Raw genomic sequence first — 17888 nt, 5'->3', positions numbered from 1 at the left:
CATTATGGGTGCTTCAGAACTAAGGTGCATCTTTGTTAAATGGTTACAATGTAAGGATAGTGGCTGCTCATTCCATTCAGCCTGCCCAAGTGAAGCAGCCACACTGGCTGATGCCTAACTCAAGCACTCAACACGAAAGGTGCTAGCTGCAAATAGAGAATGGGCAAAACAACTGGCGAATGAGGTGTGCTGGTGAGGGTGAAGGAACAGGTGGATTGAAGAAGGGGCATGTAAGGCTAAGGGATACTGGCAGGGTCTGGGCTCAGGGGGAAGCTTGGTAAGTTCGAGAGAAATCATAAATGGGGCTAGAATTACAGAGAAGGTTGTAGCCTGGCAGAAGGGACACATGAGAAAAGGAGAAGACTATCAATAATGTTGGGACTTTTAAGAGTGCAAGTTACAGGACCAGGACTGAGTGTGAAAGAATTGAAAGAAATATTCACACAAACCATCAATATTTTCAGGCTGGTCAAAAGAGATTGCCTTTCTAAGAATATGCAGCAGAATGTTCCAAGCTCAATGGGAGAGGTGCAATTCTAGATTTTGTCATATGAAATGAAGGTGGGCAGCTGGATGAAGTAACAGAAGGTGACAATTTTGGAGATAAAGAATACAGTTAGATTTAGCATCATCACAGAATGGGACAAAGATAGAACAGGAGAAGAAGTTCTAAACTCGGGTAAGGCAAAAATTGTAAAACTTGCAAAAAGAACATAGAACTATATAGCGCAGAACAGGCCCTTTGGCCCTTGATGTTGCGCCGACCTGTGAACTATTCTCAGCTCGTCCCCCTACATTATCCCAAAATCATCCAAATGCTCATCTAAGGATTGTTTAAATCTCCCGAATGTGGCTGAGTTGACTACCTTTGCAGGTAGGGCATTCCATGCCCTTACCACTCTCTGCGTAAAGAACTTTCCTCTGACGTCTGTCTTAAATCTATTATCCCTCAATTTTTATCTATGTCCTCTCGTACAAGCTGACGTCATCATCCTAGGAAAAATTCTTTCTCTGCCTATCCTATCTAATCCTCTGATCATCTTGTATGTCTCTATCAAATCCCCTCTTAGCCTTCTTCTTTCCAATGAGAACAGACCCAAGTCTCTCAGCCTTTCCTCATGAGACCTTCCCTCCAGACCAGGCAACATCCTGGTAAATCTCCTCTGCACCTTTTCCAATGCTTCCACATCCTTCCCGAAATATGGCGACCAGAACTGTACACAATATTCCAAGTGTGGCCGCACTAGCGTTTTGTATAGTTGCAGCATGATATTGCAGCTCCGGAACTCAATCCCTGTATGAATGAAACCTGACACACCGTATGCTTTCTTAACAGCACTATCAACCTGAGTGGCAACTTTCAGGGATCTATGTACATGGATTCCAAGATCCCTCTGCACATCCACACTACCAAGAATCTTTCCATTGACCCAGTACTCTGCCTTCCTGTTAGTCTTCCCAAAGTGCATCACCTCACATTTAGCTGCATTGAACTCCATTTACCACCTCTCAGCCCAATTCTGCAGTTTATCCAAGTGCCCCTGCAATCTGTAACATTCATCCAAACTGTCCACTACTCCACTGACTTTGATGTCATCTGCAAATTTACTAACTCATCCACCTGTGCCTGTGTCTAAGTCATTTATAAAAATGACAAACAACAGGAAATAGCTTTATGTATAGAATCACTCGTAAAGTAAATTTGTCATTTCCTGTGTTTTCACCTTTCTCTCTTAAAGTGTCTCTATTCTTCTATTTACCACCAATTCTCAAATTTTATCCACTGTCTTACTATCTACTTAAGAACCCTCTCTACTTCCCTTGTTATATGGTGTGTTAGAACAATGGCCCCAGTATGATTCAGATATTAAATCGCAACGGTACAACTCCCATCTTCCCCATCAGTAGCGCCAGTACCCCACAAACCTGAAGCCACTTATAAGGCACCAGTCTTTGAGCCAGACATTAATTTCTCTTAGCCAGTTTGCATGAGCCCAGATAATAATCCAGGGATTAATACTTTTGAGGATATGCTTCTTAATTTGGTACCTAGCTCTTCTTCCTGACTGTGCAGAATTTATTTCCTGACTCTGCCATTGGCACCAACATGGGTTATAACTACTGATACCTCATCCTCCAATTATAGGATCCTCATCAACACTAAGCAGTTGCCCCAAACCCTGGCATCAAACAGACAACACAGCCCTGGACTTTTTGTCTCGTGTGGCTGCAATGATCAGGGTCAATCCCCTTTACTATACTGTCCCCTACTATCACTGCTTCCTTTTTTGCTTCCCTACCTGAGTGTATTTCTGTTAATTGAGTTATGACAATTGAGTTCATCCACTGTGCAGACCTCACCCAAACCAGCTGAAATAACCTCAAATCTATTGGGCAATTGCAAAAACTAAGGCTCCTGCAATTCTGTCCCCTGAGACCCCTCATCTGCCTCACTCGCACTCACATCTTGCTTTGCCTGACCAGTGGCTAGATCAGAACACCGTATCCTAAGAGTGTGAGTCTGTCTTCTCGAATAAAGTGCCCAAAGAGCTTACCCTTTTCCCTGTTATGTCACAGTGTCTGTATCTCAGCCTCATGCTCATAAATTCTGTGCTGACACTGCTTGAGCTACAGTCATTTACTGCAGACATGTTTTTCCTGGAACACACGGGCATCCAGGAGCTCTCACACTAAAATTAAAATGCAAAACTGAAATAACGCCTGATGAAATATTAAAAACAAAACAGTGCAGAATTCAGAATTCATGAGCCATTCTGCATGGTATAACTGATCTCAGATGGAGGCTGATGACCTTGCAGACACACTGAAATTCCCTTGTGGACTTTCAAGGGATTACAGGTTCACTTTGGAAATCCTTCAGCAATTATCGTGCTAAGAGATAAAGATCCTCTATGGAAAATAATAGGAAGAGAAAAGTCAGTTTTATAGTCAGCTCTGTAATTAAGAGAAAAGATAAAGAAAGCATAAATTATTGCAGTTCCTGTATCCTAAATCTACCACAGAAAATAGAGCAAACAAAAAAATGAATGAAAAGCAAGAATTCTTGAAGAAAGGTTGAAGTAAGTTACTGTAGAGTGAATTTTATAGAGATATGTATTAATATTAGATTTGCAAAAGCTCAACTTTTCAGCATAGACAAGAGAATGGGTGTACTTTTTAATTTTGCCACCTAACATGGTAGCCTAATGGAGGTGATTGCCCACCCATGATAAAACTTGCCTGACATTTGTTGCACTGCAATCAAACAATAGCTGATCCATTACTTTGCATGCAACTTACCCCCCACTGTTTTATGTCAGCCACAATACTATACAACAGGAGCTTAGTAAATCTTGCTGCAGTTAGACTGAAAACAGAATATGGAGAGGAAGTAATGCACTTACCCCTGAGTAGTGGCACAGTGCATCTTGCTGTTCTGTATGTTATTGGAAAGATTACTTATTAAAAAGTGTTTCATAATTGAGTGCAATATTCTCAGGAGCACAAAAATCATATTCATATTTTAGAAAATATATGTTTCAAATATATACCTTACAATTGACTAATGCTTATTAAAATATACTTGAAAATATTTTTGTCCAGAAATCGAGTGAATATTATAGAAAGAATATATTTTGTTTGTTTGTTTCAACTGAATTTCCCTGCCTGAAACATCATAAGAACTAGGAGCTGGAGTAGGCAATTCAAACCCTCCAGCCTGTTTTGCCATTTATTATGTTTGATCTCATCTCAGTCTCAACTCTACTTTCCTGCCCACTCCACATAACCCTTTAAGCCATTACTAATTAAACATCTAACTATCTTCTCCTTAAATTTATTCAGTGCCCTCGCATCGATTGCATTATGGGACAGTGAACTCCACAGATTCATCTATTTTATATCTGCCACTTCTTAGCCCAAAACAATGTCCTCTAGTTTATCTGACAAGGGGAAACCCTTGATCCATGTCCAGCTTGTCAATCCCCTTTAACATCTCATATATCTCAATTAGATTTCCTCTCATTCTTCTAAACACCAGTGAGTATCATCCTGAACTGCTCAATCTCTCCTCATAACACAAGCCTTTCATCTTTGGAATTAATCTAATGAACCTTGTCTGAACTGCCTCCATTGCAGTGACTTACTTCCTCAAATAAGGGACCAAAGCTGTATGCAGTACCCCAGATGCAGTTTTGCCAATACCTTGTACAATTGCAGCAAGTGGTTCCCCATTTTTTTAATGCATTCCTTTGGCAACAAATGCCAAAGTAACTTCTCATTACCTGCTGTACTTGCAACTCATCCCCTGCTCTGAAGCATTTTAAAGTTTCTTTCCATTTAAAAAAAAAGTTGCCTTTTCATTCTTCTGATCAAAAGAGATAACCTCACACTTATCCGCATTCAACTCCATCTGCCAAACTTTGGTCCATTCACCTAACCTTTCATATCCATTTCAAAATGTCCTATTTCTCATTCCCACCTATTTTAGTGTCTTCTACAAATTTGGCTATAGCACCTTTTATCTCTGCATCAGAGTCATTAAGATATGTTACAAATAGTTGGAGCCTGAGAACCAAACCTTATTGCAGGCCACTAGTTAGAATTTACCAACCAGAAAAATACTAATTTATCCTGATTCTCTTTTTCTGTTGGTTAGCCATTCTTTTATCCAGCTAACATAGTCCAGCTATGTAAACTTGTCCAGTGTAATCATGCCTTGCATATTAGCTTTTTCTGCAACACCTTATCTCATTCCTTCTGGATGTTCAGCATTTTGAGGGGTCAGTTAACTTGGATGGCTGGTTTGTGAAGTAGAGATGTTGTCAACACCATGGTTCAATTCCCTTAGTGGCTAAGATTACCGTAATAGACTCTTCTTCTCATCCCGTTCTCTCACCTGACCCTCAGGTTAAACCGCCATTAGTCATCTCTCTCTCCAATGAAACAACAGTCCTATGGTCCAGTACGACTACGGTGAATTTACTTTATTTTAGTATTTTGAAATTTTACTTTGATGGAAATCAGTTGAAGCCTGTTTTCTTTAGGATATTTTTCTCTCTCTCTTTTCATCATAGGTCATAAACATAGCCAAAACAAAAACAAAAGGAAATGGCATCAAGGACTATCCAGCAATATTTTGTCTGATCTGGATAACTTCAAAAGTAGTATTGCAATACCCAATTTAGCCATCATGGATAACAGTACCACCAGAACAAAAAGTCACAAGAGAACAAAACGTTTTTTGTCCTACCCTCGGTATGTTGAAGTTATGGTCGTTGCAGACAGTAGAATGGTCGAACATCACGGAGCGAATCTTCAACATTATGTTCTCACTTTAATGTCCATTGTAAGTATTTCTGTTCATATTTTCTCAAGTGCTTTATTATACTAATTGTTTCTAAAGTACTTTATTTCAAAGTATTTCATGCACTACAAAAGGCCAGTAGTTGCTGCTCTTAATACTAGTTAAACATATTGATGCCTGAGGCCTGAAGAATAAAATATTATGTTTTATAGTCATCTCCTTGTCCCTGCACTGTTTTTTAATATGTCAACTTCAATCAACCCTTCAGCCTGATTGAACTTAAAGCTGTTCTTAAGATCAGCCTCCTGGAGTTGACTTGTAAAAATTACTGTTTTATATTTTATGACCAGCATCTTTTGAAAATCTAACTTGTTTTAGAAGTTGTAAGATGTCAAACATCATAATCTGACACTGTAATGTATTTTAAAAATGAAAATTGGAAAATCTACAAACACACAGCAAGTCTGTTGTCAACCGTACATAAAAAAATTTAATCCTGCAAGTGAATACACTTTTATTACTGTTTACTGTTAACCCCAAATGTTTAACACTTTATTTACAATTTTTGCAGGTGGCTACCATCTATAAAGATCCAAGCATTGGAAATCTTATCAATATTGTAGTTGTGAAACTAATTATTATAAATAGTGAGCAGGTAACATATTAATTAAATACTGAAATATTCATAATTCAATTGAACTGCTGAAATGTAAATTATTTACTTGATACTATTTCATTATCATCTTTAGGATGGTCCATCTATATCATTTAATGCTCAAACAACATTAAAAAACTTCTGTATATGGCAACAAAAACAGAATAATCCAGACGAAAACCATCATTCTCATCATGATACTGCTGTACTTATCACAAGGTACTACAAGATAATTTTGTATTATCTAAAGTAATAGCTTCTTTGTGAAACGACTTAAGAAGTTTCAGGAAACATAAAACAAAAATTGAGGATGCTGGAGAAACTCAACAGTTCTGGCAACATCTGTGGAGAGAAAACTGCTTAGCACTGCTGCCTCACAGCGCCAGAGACCCGGGTTCAATTCCCGACTCAGGCGACTGATTGTGTGGAGTTTGCACATTCCCCCCGTGTCTGCGTGGGTTTCCTCCGGGTGCTCCGGTTTCCTCCCACAGTCCAAAGATGTGCAGGTCAGGTGAATTGGCCCATGCTAAATTGCCCGTAGTGTTAGGTAAAGGGGTAAATGTAGGGGAATGGGTGGGTTGCGCTTCGGCGGGTCAGTGTGGACTTGTTGGGCCGAAGGGCCTGTTTCCACACTGTAAGTAAGTAATCTTAATCTTAAAAAAATGGAGTGAATAGGGAAATGTTATAATTGGGGCATTCTCCTAAGATTGAGTTAAAGGGATGGATGGGATCCATAGGCAGAAAACTCTGTTTTATACTTAATCTAGCAATATCTCAGTACAAAGTTATGCTTGTGAATGTCTAGATTTTATTTCAAAATTGATTTAATTGTGTCCCTGTTTATCTTCCAACAACCTTTACGTTAACTCAAGATTCATGAAGAATTCTGTGGAACTCTTTTTTATCACCGGAGATCTTATGAATTTATCCTCCAAGCCGGTCCACCGACTCCTCTTCAGTTGATCAGTCTACTTTATGTCCATCCCCATTCGATTGCATGCTTTGAGCAAACAATCTCTGGCCAGTCCATGAGGTTGTTGAGTAACTACATCTTAATTTCCTTTATGTTCCTTGAAGCATACAAAATTCCTATAGGGTTGAAAGGACACATGCAGGAAAAACAAGAGTAGGCAATTTAGGACTGAAATGAAGGGAAATTTCTTACCTCGGAGATGAATTTTTGGTATTCTCTAAACCAGAAGGTAAAAGAGGCTCAGTCATTGAGTATATTCAGAACAAAGATTGATAGATTTCTTGACACTAAAGTTGTCAAGGCATGTGTGGATAGTGTTAGAAAATGAAATTGAGATAGAAGACCAACTATGATCTAACTGTAAGATCGAAAGGGTCAAGGAATGAATGGTTTGCTCCTGCGTTGATGGTTTGATTTGATTTATCATTGTCACATGTAGCTAGGTTCAATGAATAGTTTTGTTTTGCATACAGTAGAGGCAGATCATACTATATACAGTACATTAGGATAATAGAATAGAGCAAAGAATACAAGGTTATGGCTGCAATGAAGGTACACGAAGAGTGAGATCAATGTTTAAATTTAAATGTTGAGAGGTCCATTCAGAAGTCCATTCAAAAAACAGCAGGGAAGAAGCTGATCTTGAATCTGTTGGTACATGTGTTTAACATTTTGTATCTTCTGCCCAATGGAAGAGGTTGGAAAGGAGTTTAACTGGGGTGGGAGGGTCAGCATTCCAATGAGTAGAAACTTATAAATGAAGTGTTACTTGGAGGAAATTGACATGCAAATGGTATTAACATTATGCAAATTGAATTTGGACACCACGTTGGATAAACAGTTTATATTGAAAGTTTTGTTTCCTATATTTTCTGCTCCCTTAATAAGCATTGAATTGTTGATGGATATGTAAATATTGTTGCATTGTTTCTAAATGTCTTGGGCATGGACATTCAATTGTAATGAAAACAAAGTGAATGTCTAAACTGTATTTTAAATTGTTTTGAGCATTATCAAGCCACTGAAGTAAAAACAAATTGGAACAGCACAGTGCTTCCTAGCTGGTCTGGAAGATCATAAAATAATTCAATAATTTTATTGTCTATTTTCCTAATAACAGTATTCCCTCATTTGAAGTAACTTGCCATGAAATTGAAATCAATAAATAAAAACCTGATAGTCTTCTTTCAGAATCAGAACCATTTTATAAGCTCTGTTATTTCCCAAACTGCTGAATAAAGATTAGAATTGAGCATTTACCATTAAGTGGCTGTTGGGGAAAAAAAAGCATTATATTTTTGACAACTGTTCTCATACCTCTCGAGGAAGCAGACAGTTTAAATTTTGTGCAGGCTACTTAAACAAGCTATGGTAATCAGTAATCCATCTTTTTTTTTCCTTTCCTGATTTTTGGAAGTGGCTCAAAGCAATTTAGGACTTGTCAGAACTTTGCAAAACATGAGAAAAGACATGAGAATAAAGTTGTTGCTGCTTTAATATGTGAGTGAACAGCATTTAATGAAATGTGTTTTCCTTTAGGCAAGACATTTGCAGAGCTCGTGATAAATGTGACACTTTGGGTAAGTTATAGTATTATGCATTTTGATAGAGTCTTGTGATTGATCCTTTCCAAAGATTCAACAATTTGACTTCATGAATAGTTGAGCTCTGGAAATAGGAAAACAACAAGTCCGTGTCAAATTAGAGGATTTCGTCAGGTGAAATAGTAGGTGCTCTCTTAAGTTCTGGAGGGCACAAAAACCACTCCTGATAAAACTCATGTGATTACTATTTTTGGGGGGAAATTATGATGGGCATCTGTATTGGGAAGATACACCAAGAAAATGTTAACAAGTTCAGGGAAGGAAGGTGAACTAAAGGTATTTTAGGCTGACTTTCTATGTAATTGAAGGTTCAAGGTTGTAGTTTCAATTTAGAAAGTAATTTTCAACAGTTAACTTTCTGTGCAATGATAATTGCAAATCATAATATAATATCAATTCTGCTATATATTTAACATTTTTAATTAGCTCTACAAGTGTATTTTCTTAAACTTAGGCTTTGTGCAATCAATGAAACTTTAAGAGATGGAAAGATTGACAAACATTTTTTTTCCGTCTGGATTGTGTACAGGATTAGCTGAACTTGGAACAGTATGTGATCCTTACCGAAGTTGCTCCATTAGTGAAGATAACGGATTAAGTACAGCTTTTACAATAGCTCATGAGCTTGGGCATGTGTAAGTCTTCCATTGTCATTTTAAACATCATTAATATTGTGACCTAGCACCTTAAAGTCTGAATATGAATTCCATTGTAAATAGAGAACTTCTTTGCTAAATGTAGTTTGCATGATTAATTTGGTCTAATTATTTTGCATACAGATCGAAATATATTTTCCAGTTTGAATTAACTCATTCAATTTCTTTCAAAAATAGTATTACAACTTATAACAATTTTCCCTATGGTTATGTATGTATTAAGTCTCACATTTTCAGTTGTAAGAACTTTTTCTTTTGGCTTCTTCCATTTTACTTGGGGCTGTAATAATGCTGATTGATCATCTTTCTCATGTCCAGTCAGCCACTCAAGACATAGTATTACACAATAGCTTTCCAGTCAGTTTCAATTTTTCTCTCCAAACATATTTCACCAAAACAATTCTACACAGTAACACTACAGCAAAACTATTCCCTGAAACACAGCTATTATGGCAGTTTCCTTGTTGATGCACAATTAAGATATGAAAATAAAACTTTGAACCCATTGAACATCTTAGAAAATTAACCATATGAGGAATCTCTTCCCAAACAAATTTCTGTGTCCCATATTCTTGAATTGCTTGATCAATTGTTTCTTCACCTTGCAGACCCTGTTTGATTTATTTGTCAGTTTGACTGCTTCCAGGCCCATTCTCCTAATGTGAAGGTTTTTCTGATGAACCTGCACCATTAACACTCCTTACAGTTTCATTGCCTTTCTGCATTATCTTTTCAATGGAATCCAATTGTCAACTTTTTAACATGTCTCCATTTTATCCATCAATCCCAATCCAAATCCAAATCCAAGGCTTCTTCTCACTTATGTATATAAAACTCCGATTCTTCATACACTCTGGAAAACATCATCCTTTCTCTTGCCTCCCAGTTCTAAAAGTAGAGTGGATGTATTGATTTAAAAAAAACTGGAGGATTTAATCTCAGTTAACAACATTGTCTTCTGAGTATATACATTGAAAATATTCTTATAAGTAATTAATTTACATATGTAATTTCACATATATAGATATACATTTAAAAGATGTCTAAGTACATGGTCTAGAATTTTCCCACTTACAGTATAAAGTGAAAAGCAATGTTGCCATAGTCTTACAAGACCATTGAGCTGCTCTCTTATTAAATAGAGACAATTTGTAATGGTTTAACCTAAGGGTCACCATGCCTTGGGCAAGTAGAGATGTTGAGAAGAATAAAGTCCTTCACGGTAACCTCAGTCGATATGGGAGTCAAACCAATAATGTTAGCATCACTCTACATTGCAAACTAGTTTTCTAGCTAACTGACCACCATTTCAGAAATTTCACTTCTAACAACTCACTTCAAAACAAATCACCTGACTACCTGTGCTTTTAGGTCTTTCCATGATTTGCCTGCAGAGTTTCAAGTGATTTCAATTACATATATTGCAATGAGATCTGTGGCATTTCAGTTTTGAAATTTTTGAGGTTTTTATTTCACTTAAAAGGTTTCCAGGTAAGCTGGTTTAAGAATTATAAAGATCAGTTTCTGCAGATTCAGCTAAAACAAGTAGCATTGGGGAGATCCTGGACCGAAAGAGTGTGAAGTTCTATAATTGTGAATTTTGCACCTGAGAACAACAGTTTCTCTGTTTTCTTCCCATATGGCCTGTATTTGCTTGTAACAGTGTGGGACTGTAACGTGGTGACCATCACCACCTGCTCCTACCATCTCGTATCCACAGTAAAATCTGCACAGGAGCTAGTGTATTCAACTGGTAAAACCTTGTTTGGCATTATCACCAAGGAGAAAGAACAGCAGAGGATGAAATAAACATAGGCAAACAGTTATCAAGTAAATGGTGCACACTGATTAAGCCACCAACATATACAGACAGCATAGGTCACCAAAAGGAGGTACGCTATGAATGTACTTCACCAAAAAGGCAACCAGTCAGTTTTACCATGTGATGCATGAGATCCTAAGACCACAGTCACATGCCTGTGCTGCTGGTTATGAAAACGATAGCCACACTTAACTTTTATGGCCCCATTTATTTTAAATTGCTGTGGTGGAATCTCTAACATCAATCAGGGTGCAGATAAATGATACATTTGTCAGAAAAGTGATATATTTTGTAGGAAGGTTAGTAAGTTCAATGAGATTCACAATGAGGTTCAGGGTATTACAAAACCACCATAGATACCTCAGCAGGAATGAAAGATTAAAATATCTGAGACACAAAATATCTGTGACAACATTCATGTGATCTTGCATGTCAGTGTGGCATCAGTTAGAACTTGTTATTGTGTGTTCATTTTTCGAAATGAGGAAATCTTTTATCTCTTCAGGAAGAATGATCTGGAATGGATTCTGGTAGGAAAACCAAATCTTATTAAATGGTAGAGCATATGGCCTATTCTTGCTCCTACGTTCTATGTTTCTATGCTAAAAGCTCTGAGCAGTAACAGTACTGGGACAATGCATCAACTGCATGAGAAGCTGATGTAGATGATGAACAGTATTTCGTGAATTTTACCCAGAGGATTCCTCAATTACTCTCATAAGGAGATTGTCACTGATGTCTCCTATTCTGTGCAACAGTCTACATTTAACAACAGTCTTCTTTCCAACACTTTAAAATACAGATCTTTCCCTGAATCCTGTATCCATGTAATAACACTCACCCTCTTCAACCCAGATACATTTACTAATAATGATGATCTAATTGAATAAGTCAACACAATGGATCTCTGGCTCCTCCATCTACCTGAAGCAACCTGCCTGTACTTCTGCCATCAGTTACCCAAGAACATTCCCCTTGCTTGACAGTCAGCCTCATCGTGAACAGAAAGCAGTAAACCTGACCTGGACAAGAAACACCATGTCTTAATCTGACAAAACACGAACATCAACTCAAATTCTGGCACTGAGCAAACTTTAGAAGATTGTGTGGAATCAGGATCAGCATACAGCGAATTATCTGGTCAAGTGGCCTGCAACTAGACCAGAGGGAATGGATAGTTTGAGTGCCAGCACACTGGTGGGTAAAGTCACAAGTCACAAGAATGCTGATGGACATGCACACCAAGATGTTTAGTAACTTGGCAGGCCTGGCTTTTGTAATTATCAAGAAGCATTGAGGAATTAGTTCCAAGTTGATACAGGGCTTTGCACTAAGGTTAGAGCTCATCCTACCTCGAGTGGAAGAGCCCATGTGGGCTGTCTTGTCTGCAAAGCCAGGGACCAATGCTTCGACGTCGATTGCAGCACAGATAGAAGTGAGCAGACTTCACAATGCTGCAGTGCAGCTCAGATGGAGGTTAAAAGTGATTCAGCTATGGCAACCCATACTGTTGCCAACATAGCTGTGTGTGGCTCCCACCGGAGTCTAACAATCTCTAACAGATTACTAGGAATGTTTAAGCATTGTCCCTGGAGTATGCCACTCACTTTGTAGGATGACAGTGCTCCCTTCATTGCCATTCTGTTAATGCTCCTTCTGATATATTTCAGCTAGTCTGCCCAGCCTGTTGTCCAATCTGAAGCCAATCCCCCCAAAGTTCAAGCGCATATCATCATCTGCTGTCTCCAGTAATGGTGTTGCCATGGAGAATGCATCCATTAATGTTGATTGACAGTTAACTGCCAAACTTTATTTAAAATTTAAGTACCTCTACCAATCAAACTCCACTTGACAGCCAATCAATAGTTTCCTCTCAGATGGAATAAACATTGGTTTTCCCATTGAATGTGTATTCTTGTGATTGTCCTGATAAATACAAGTTTTACAGCTTCTGCAAAATGTGTTTTGTCTCAGCAGTCCTCCCATTCTGTATTATCTCAAGATTACTTTGAGTTCCATTAGCCTGGCAAACCCATATCTGTACCCTTTCGCTTCTTTTGGGGACTAAAGAGGATGATGTCTCCTTCTCCTTCTCTGCAGTCCTCTAATACGTGGTTGGTACAGTGATATATGGCAAACCATAAAATGCTGAAGCTGTTACTTTTTAAAAAGATTCCTTCTTGGAAAACAGATATTGCTGGCAAGACCAGCATTTGTTATAGTTTCATATTTAATTTCTGTAGTGTCCATAAACAGATGACAATATATTACATTCGTATGTTAAACTTTTATGTGTTGATTTAGGTTAACTTAGACAAGGTGTTCCAACTATAATGTACCTGTAGATATTATCTATCCAGAGGTAATTTTGTCAGACTGATAACTCCTAACAGGGAGGATATTTCATTGTAGTACCCAGGCTATAGCTAGTAATGCTGACTAAATTCCTTCAATGATCTGAAATTTTTATTTGATCAGTTGGATAGGTTGACCTTGCCAGGGAGGAGAATGTAAAGATGATAGAACAATTAATATGAATCACTTGCAGTGCAGTTTATTATTCACTCATGGGGCACGGAGGTCACTGGCTAGGCCAGCATTTATTGTCTGTCCCTAGTTGTCCTTGAGAACATGGTGGTGGGCTGCCTTCTTGAACCACTGCAATCCATGAGGTGTAAGTGGACCCACAGTGATGTTAGGGTTGGAATTCAACATTTTTGAACCAACAGTGAAAGTGATGATACTCGTTCTACAGCAGGAATGTTTAAAAATGTAGAACTGCTGGCTTGTCTTGACTGATGACAAGCTTCTTGCTTGCTGCTGGTACTGCACTCAGGAAAGAGGAGAATATTCTGACTTGTGCCTTGTAGATGGCAGCCAGGCTTTGCAGAATGAAGGAATGAGAAATTTGCTGCAAAATCTCTGGCTTCTGACCTGCTCTTGTAGTCACAGTATTTACATGGCTGACCTAGTGAAATTTCTGTTTAGTAGCAATCCCCTCAGGATAATGAAGGGCAATACTATTGAACATCAAAATCAGACATGATAGTTATTGCCTGGCACTTCCTGCTGTCTGGAAGGAGCCACTGATGTAGAAATTTAGGATCAAAGCCACATTCGTGGCAGCTGACTGAAATTGTCAATGACCTGCCATGCAATTATAACTGTGGGATATAGCACAATGTGCTCATTGAGGAGAAAGTGAGGACTGCAGATGCTGGAGATCAGAGCTGAAAATGTGTTGCTGGAAAAGCGCAGCAGGTCAGGCAGCATCCAAGGAGCAGGAGAATCGACGTTTCGGGCATGAGCCCTTGAAGCCTGACCTGCTGCGCTTTTCCAGCAACACATTTTCAACAGTGTGGTCATTACCTCCTTGGTGAAATGCAGACATCTGAGATGCTGTTGTCAACAGAGGTAGAAGTACAAGATATGCTTTCTAAAAATCCATAATGAATAGGATCATATCTTGAGAGCCCTGCTACTTCTCACTCCTCTGTACTCTGTTTCCTCTCTTTACTGTCTGTGCTCTATTTCAAAGTTATGTGATGGTCCAAGGAATACTGCAAGCATAGCCCTCAGTCCAGAAGCAGGGTTTCTCCTGAACAAGCCTTCCATTGCCTCAAGCCTTCTTGTTAAGACGCAGCATCACTCCCTTGAAAATACAAAATGCATAATTCACATCTTCCACTAACTCTTTATCAGCAAAACAAAATCAAATCAAATGCACCTCATCTGAAAACTGGCTGTAAAGACTATGAAATTACATAGAAATTATATCGAGAATAGGAGCAGGGGTATGCCATGTGGTTCTTTAAGCCTGCTTCAATAACCTGTTCTGCTTTTCCCCACATCCTTTGATCCCTTTAGTTCCAAGTGCAATATCCAGTTCCTTCTTGAAATCGTATAATGTTTTGGCTTCAACTGCTTTCTGACCTCCACAGGCTCACCACTCTCTGGGTTGAGAAATTTCTCCTCATCTCAGTCTTAAATGGCTTACCCCTTATCCTTATACTGTGAGCTCTGACCCTGCATATACCCTGTCAATTCCATTAAAACCTTACCGGTACAAAATGGCAGAGTTATACTTCCAGCCTCACAAGCTGTTTGACACAGTCATTTCTGCACTCTGCACCTTTTTGGAATACTAAGGCACACTTGTGCTAGTACCTTTACAGTCAGGACAAACTGTATCATAAGTGACTGAAGGAATTCTGACTGATGTATTTTGATTTCTGTTGCATAGACACAAGGAGTGGTATGGCACCTAATGTTTATTTTAAAGGTTAGTGTGTTATGGGTGTCACTGGCTAGGACAGCATTTATTGTCCATCACTATTTGCCCTGGAGAAGGTGGTGGTGAGATTCCTTTTTAAATCACTGTAGTCTTTGCTGTTAGGAAGTACCTCTAGGATTTTCATCAGAGACCATGAAGGAATGATGATATAGTTCCAAATCGGGACAGTGTGTCTCTTGGAGGAGAATTTGCAGGTCATTATGCTCAAATGCATCTGCTGCCTTTGTTCTTCTCGGTGGTAGACGACATCTGTTTGGAAACCTTGTACCGTCATTATAAATCTTTCGCTCATTATTCATTCGTTGTCTCCTGATAATATCACATCAGCCATTTAATCACCTCTTGTTCTACACCCAAGAAAATCAAAACTTGTTACTTTTTGCCTGAGTTTGTGATTTCCCTCAATCCTTTCCTGTTTTCAAATTCTGCTCACTGCTAATCCTTCCGAAAGGAAAGGATCTCAATATTCAAATTTCCATTGTCTCCTCTTTTACCGCAGATATCATCTGACCTGCTCAGCATTTCCAACTGTTCTTCTGTTGCTATTTTAGAATAACTGCACCTGCAGTTTTTGAGGGCTGAAGCAACTTTTCACTTCTGCCTAAACTGTTCTGTTTATTAGTGCCTCTGCTGGGAAAATCAAAAGGGAAACTGAAATACACTCTCATCTGGTTTTAATCTACACTCATTTGTCAAACTTATCTTGCTTTATTTAACTGCTGAAATTCCAAGCCCCTGCTAAACATAGTATCCTCAATCAGAGGAGGTAAGGAGCAGATTGCTTACTAATGTGTAAACAAGTACCAATTGGCTACAAAATTTTCAAAAATTCAATTTCACAGGCTAATGTTATGACGGATACATTGAAAAGCTGTTTCTAAATAAAACATCAATTACATATAATTTCTGTTGTTCACAAATACATATTGAACTATATTCTGAGAAACTTTGCTTGAAAAATGATAGCACATTTTCTGATTTCTGTAATCTAATTATTTTTGCATATGCTGGGGCCTATTTTCCTTACTGTCTCCCCATTTCTCAGCATGAGCAAATTTGATTAAAAGTCTTAATATGGTTTCTGAGAGGACCACAACTTAAGCAGACAGAACTCCCACCTGAATTAAGCAAGTCATTTATTGAAATCAATGTTCTCTGATGTATTTAGAGTCCCAATGCAATTTGTATCTTCAACATTGCGGGAAAAGCATAAATGGCTCCATTAAAAAAACATCCCAACTGGGCACTTTGCTCCCTCACCTCTCCCATCACAAAGGTGTCTGTGGGAGTTTAACTATGGGAAGAGCTGCAGGATCCTCCCACTTCCTCCAAATTTGCCAACTTTTTGTAATTCCTGTTGAGTGCTGGCAGAGTACACATTTTATTATAGAAAGGCCCTATGGGAAAATCATTTGAACCACCCATTGGCAATGATCCTATCCACCATTCACTCAGATGTTCACCTGAATCAAATGGTCCCCTGTTCAAAACACTTAGGCTCATTTTCATGAGTATAAGTGACAACGATATAAATTGGTAAACAGTACCCACTTTGAAATTAGATAGAAGGAGTGCGCATAAAGTTTATTTTATTCCAAGTTTTATTTATTGTGTGGAGCTGTTTTTCGAAATACACTCCAATCTTAATTCATTGTCACTGTGTGATATTGCAATGTAAAGTTTATGTAGTTTAGCCAAACTCCACGCCTATTATAAATGGCCAGAGGAGTACATGTGAGTGGGAGCTAGAGTATAAGTAGACTAAAGCTCTGATAAATAAGTGGCTACATGTAGAGATCACAATAATGTTATTCACAGTTAGTCATATCAGAATCTGAATTCGGAACAACTAATGCAAGAAATATAGTTATATTTCCATGAACACTGTCGACATCAATATGTGTTATACTATACACAAAGTAGACCTCACATTTTTGAGCAATATATTGTGATAAACATGCAGCACCCAAATATGTCTCTGTGATCAATTTTTGAAAGAACCTAGCTGACATGCTTGCTTAACAACTTTGTTTTACTTTTATCTAGGTTTAATATGCCTCATGATGACAGCAATAAGTGCAAAGAAGATGGTGGCAAAAATCAGCAGCATGTTATGGCCCCTACCTTGAATTATTACACCAATCCCTGGATGTGGTCAAAATGTAGCAGAAGATATGTTACTAATTTTTTAGAGTATGTTAGAATTTTGTTTTAAGTCTATATTTAACTGTACTATTTGTCACATTAGTGGTAATGTTCTTATAATCTTCACTCATCAGGGATTGATTATCTCCATGGGTTAGTTTATTAAAACAGTATAGCATACTATAAGCTATGAAATAGATGTTGCAGCAACCAACCTATCTGTGCAGCTTGCAAACCAAAAGCAGACAAGCTACCAGGAAGAGTTGCAAGATCATATCCACACAACAATGGTGAACTCTCTTTGCTGACACTCCCAGATCTCATGATGGTGATTTTGTCTCTCATTTCTACTGGATCTTGTAATCCACCTTGTACTTTTGTTAATTCTGTACCCACATTTTCTACATATACAGTATGTTGGTCATCTGTTTTTG

At 38.2% G+C, this 17888-nt stretch overlaps 1 protein-coding gene across 7 annotated transcripts in view; it reads left to right on the top strand.

Annotated features, from left to right (window-relative positions):
* Nucleotides 1-17888, top strand: part of adamts9 (ADAM metallopeptidase with thrombospondin type 1 motif, 9) — a 258667-nt gene that overhangs the window by 47956 nt on the left and 192823 nt on the right. For all 7 annotated transcript variants that reach the window (XR_015759408.1, XM_087994412.1, XM_087994415.1 and 4 more), the window contains exons 4-9: nucleotides 5076-5347; nucleotides 5877-5960; nucleotides 6055-6179; nucleotides 8473-8513; nucleotides 9067-9172; nucleotides 17356-17502. Coding sequence is in view for 6 of the 7 variants with exons in the window: in XM_087994412.1 (XP_087850538.1) it covers nucleotides 5076-5347; nucleotides 5877-5960; nucleotides 6055-6179; nucleotides 8473-8513; nucleotides 9067-9172; nucleotides 17356-17502 (775 nt within the window). In the remaining variant the exon portion in view is untranslated. The remainder of the gene's footprint in view (nucleotides 1-5075; nucleotides 5348-5876; nucleotides 5961-6054; nucleotides 6180-8472; nucleotides 8514-9066; nucleotides 9173-17355; nucleotides 17503-17888) is intronic.

This window comes from Chiloscyllium plagiosum, unplaced genomic scaffold (genome assembly GCF_037043375.1).
Source record: "Chiloscyllium plagiosum isolate Xiang-an unplaced genomic scaffold, Cpla_swu_hap1 HiC_scaffold_14, whole genome shotgun sequence".
Classification (NCBI taxonomy): Eukaryota; Metazoa; Chordata; class Chondrichthyes; order Orectolobiformes; family Hemiscylliidae; genus Chiloscyllium; species Chiloscyllium plagiosum.
The sequence above is the reverse complement of the archived record's forward strand: the minus strand, read 5'-3'. Positions and strand labels throughout refer to the sequence as shown.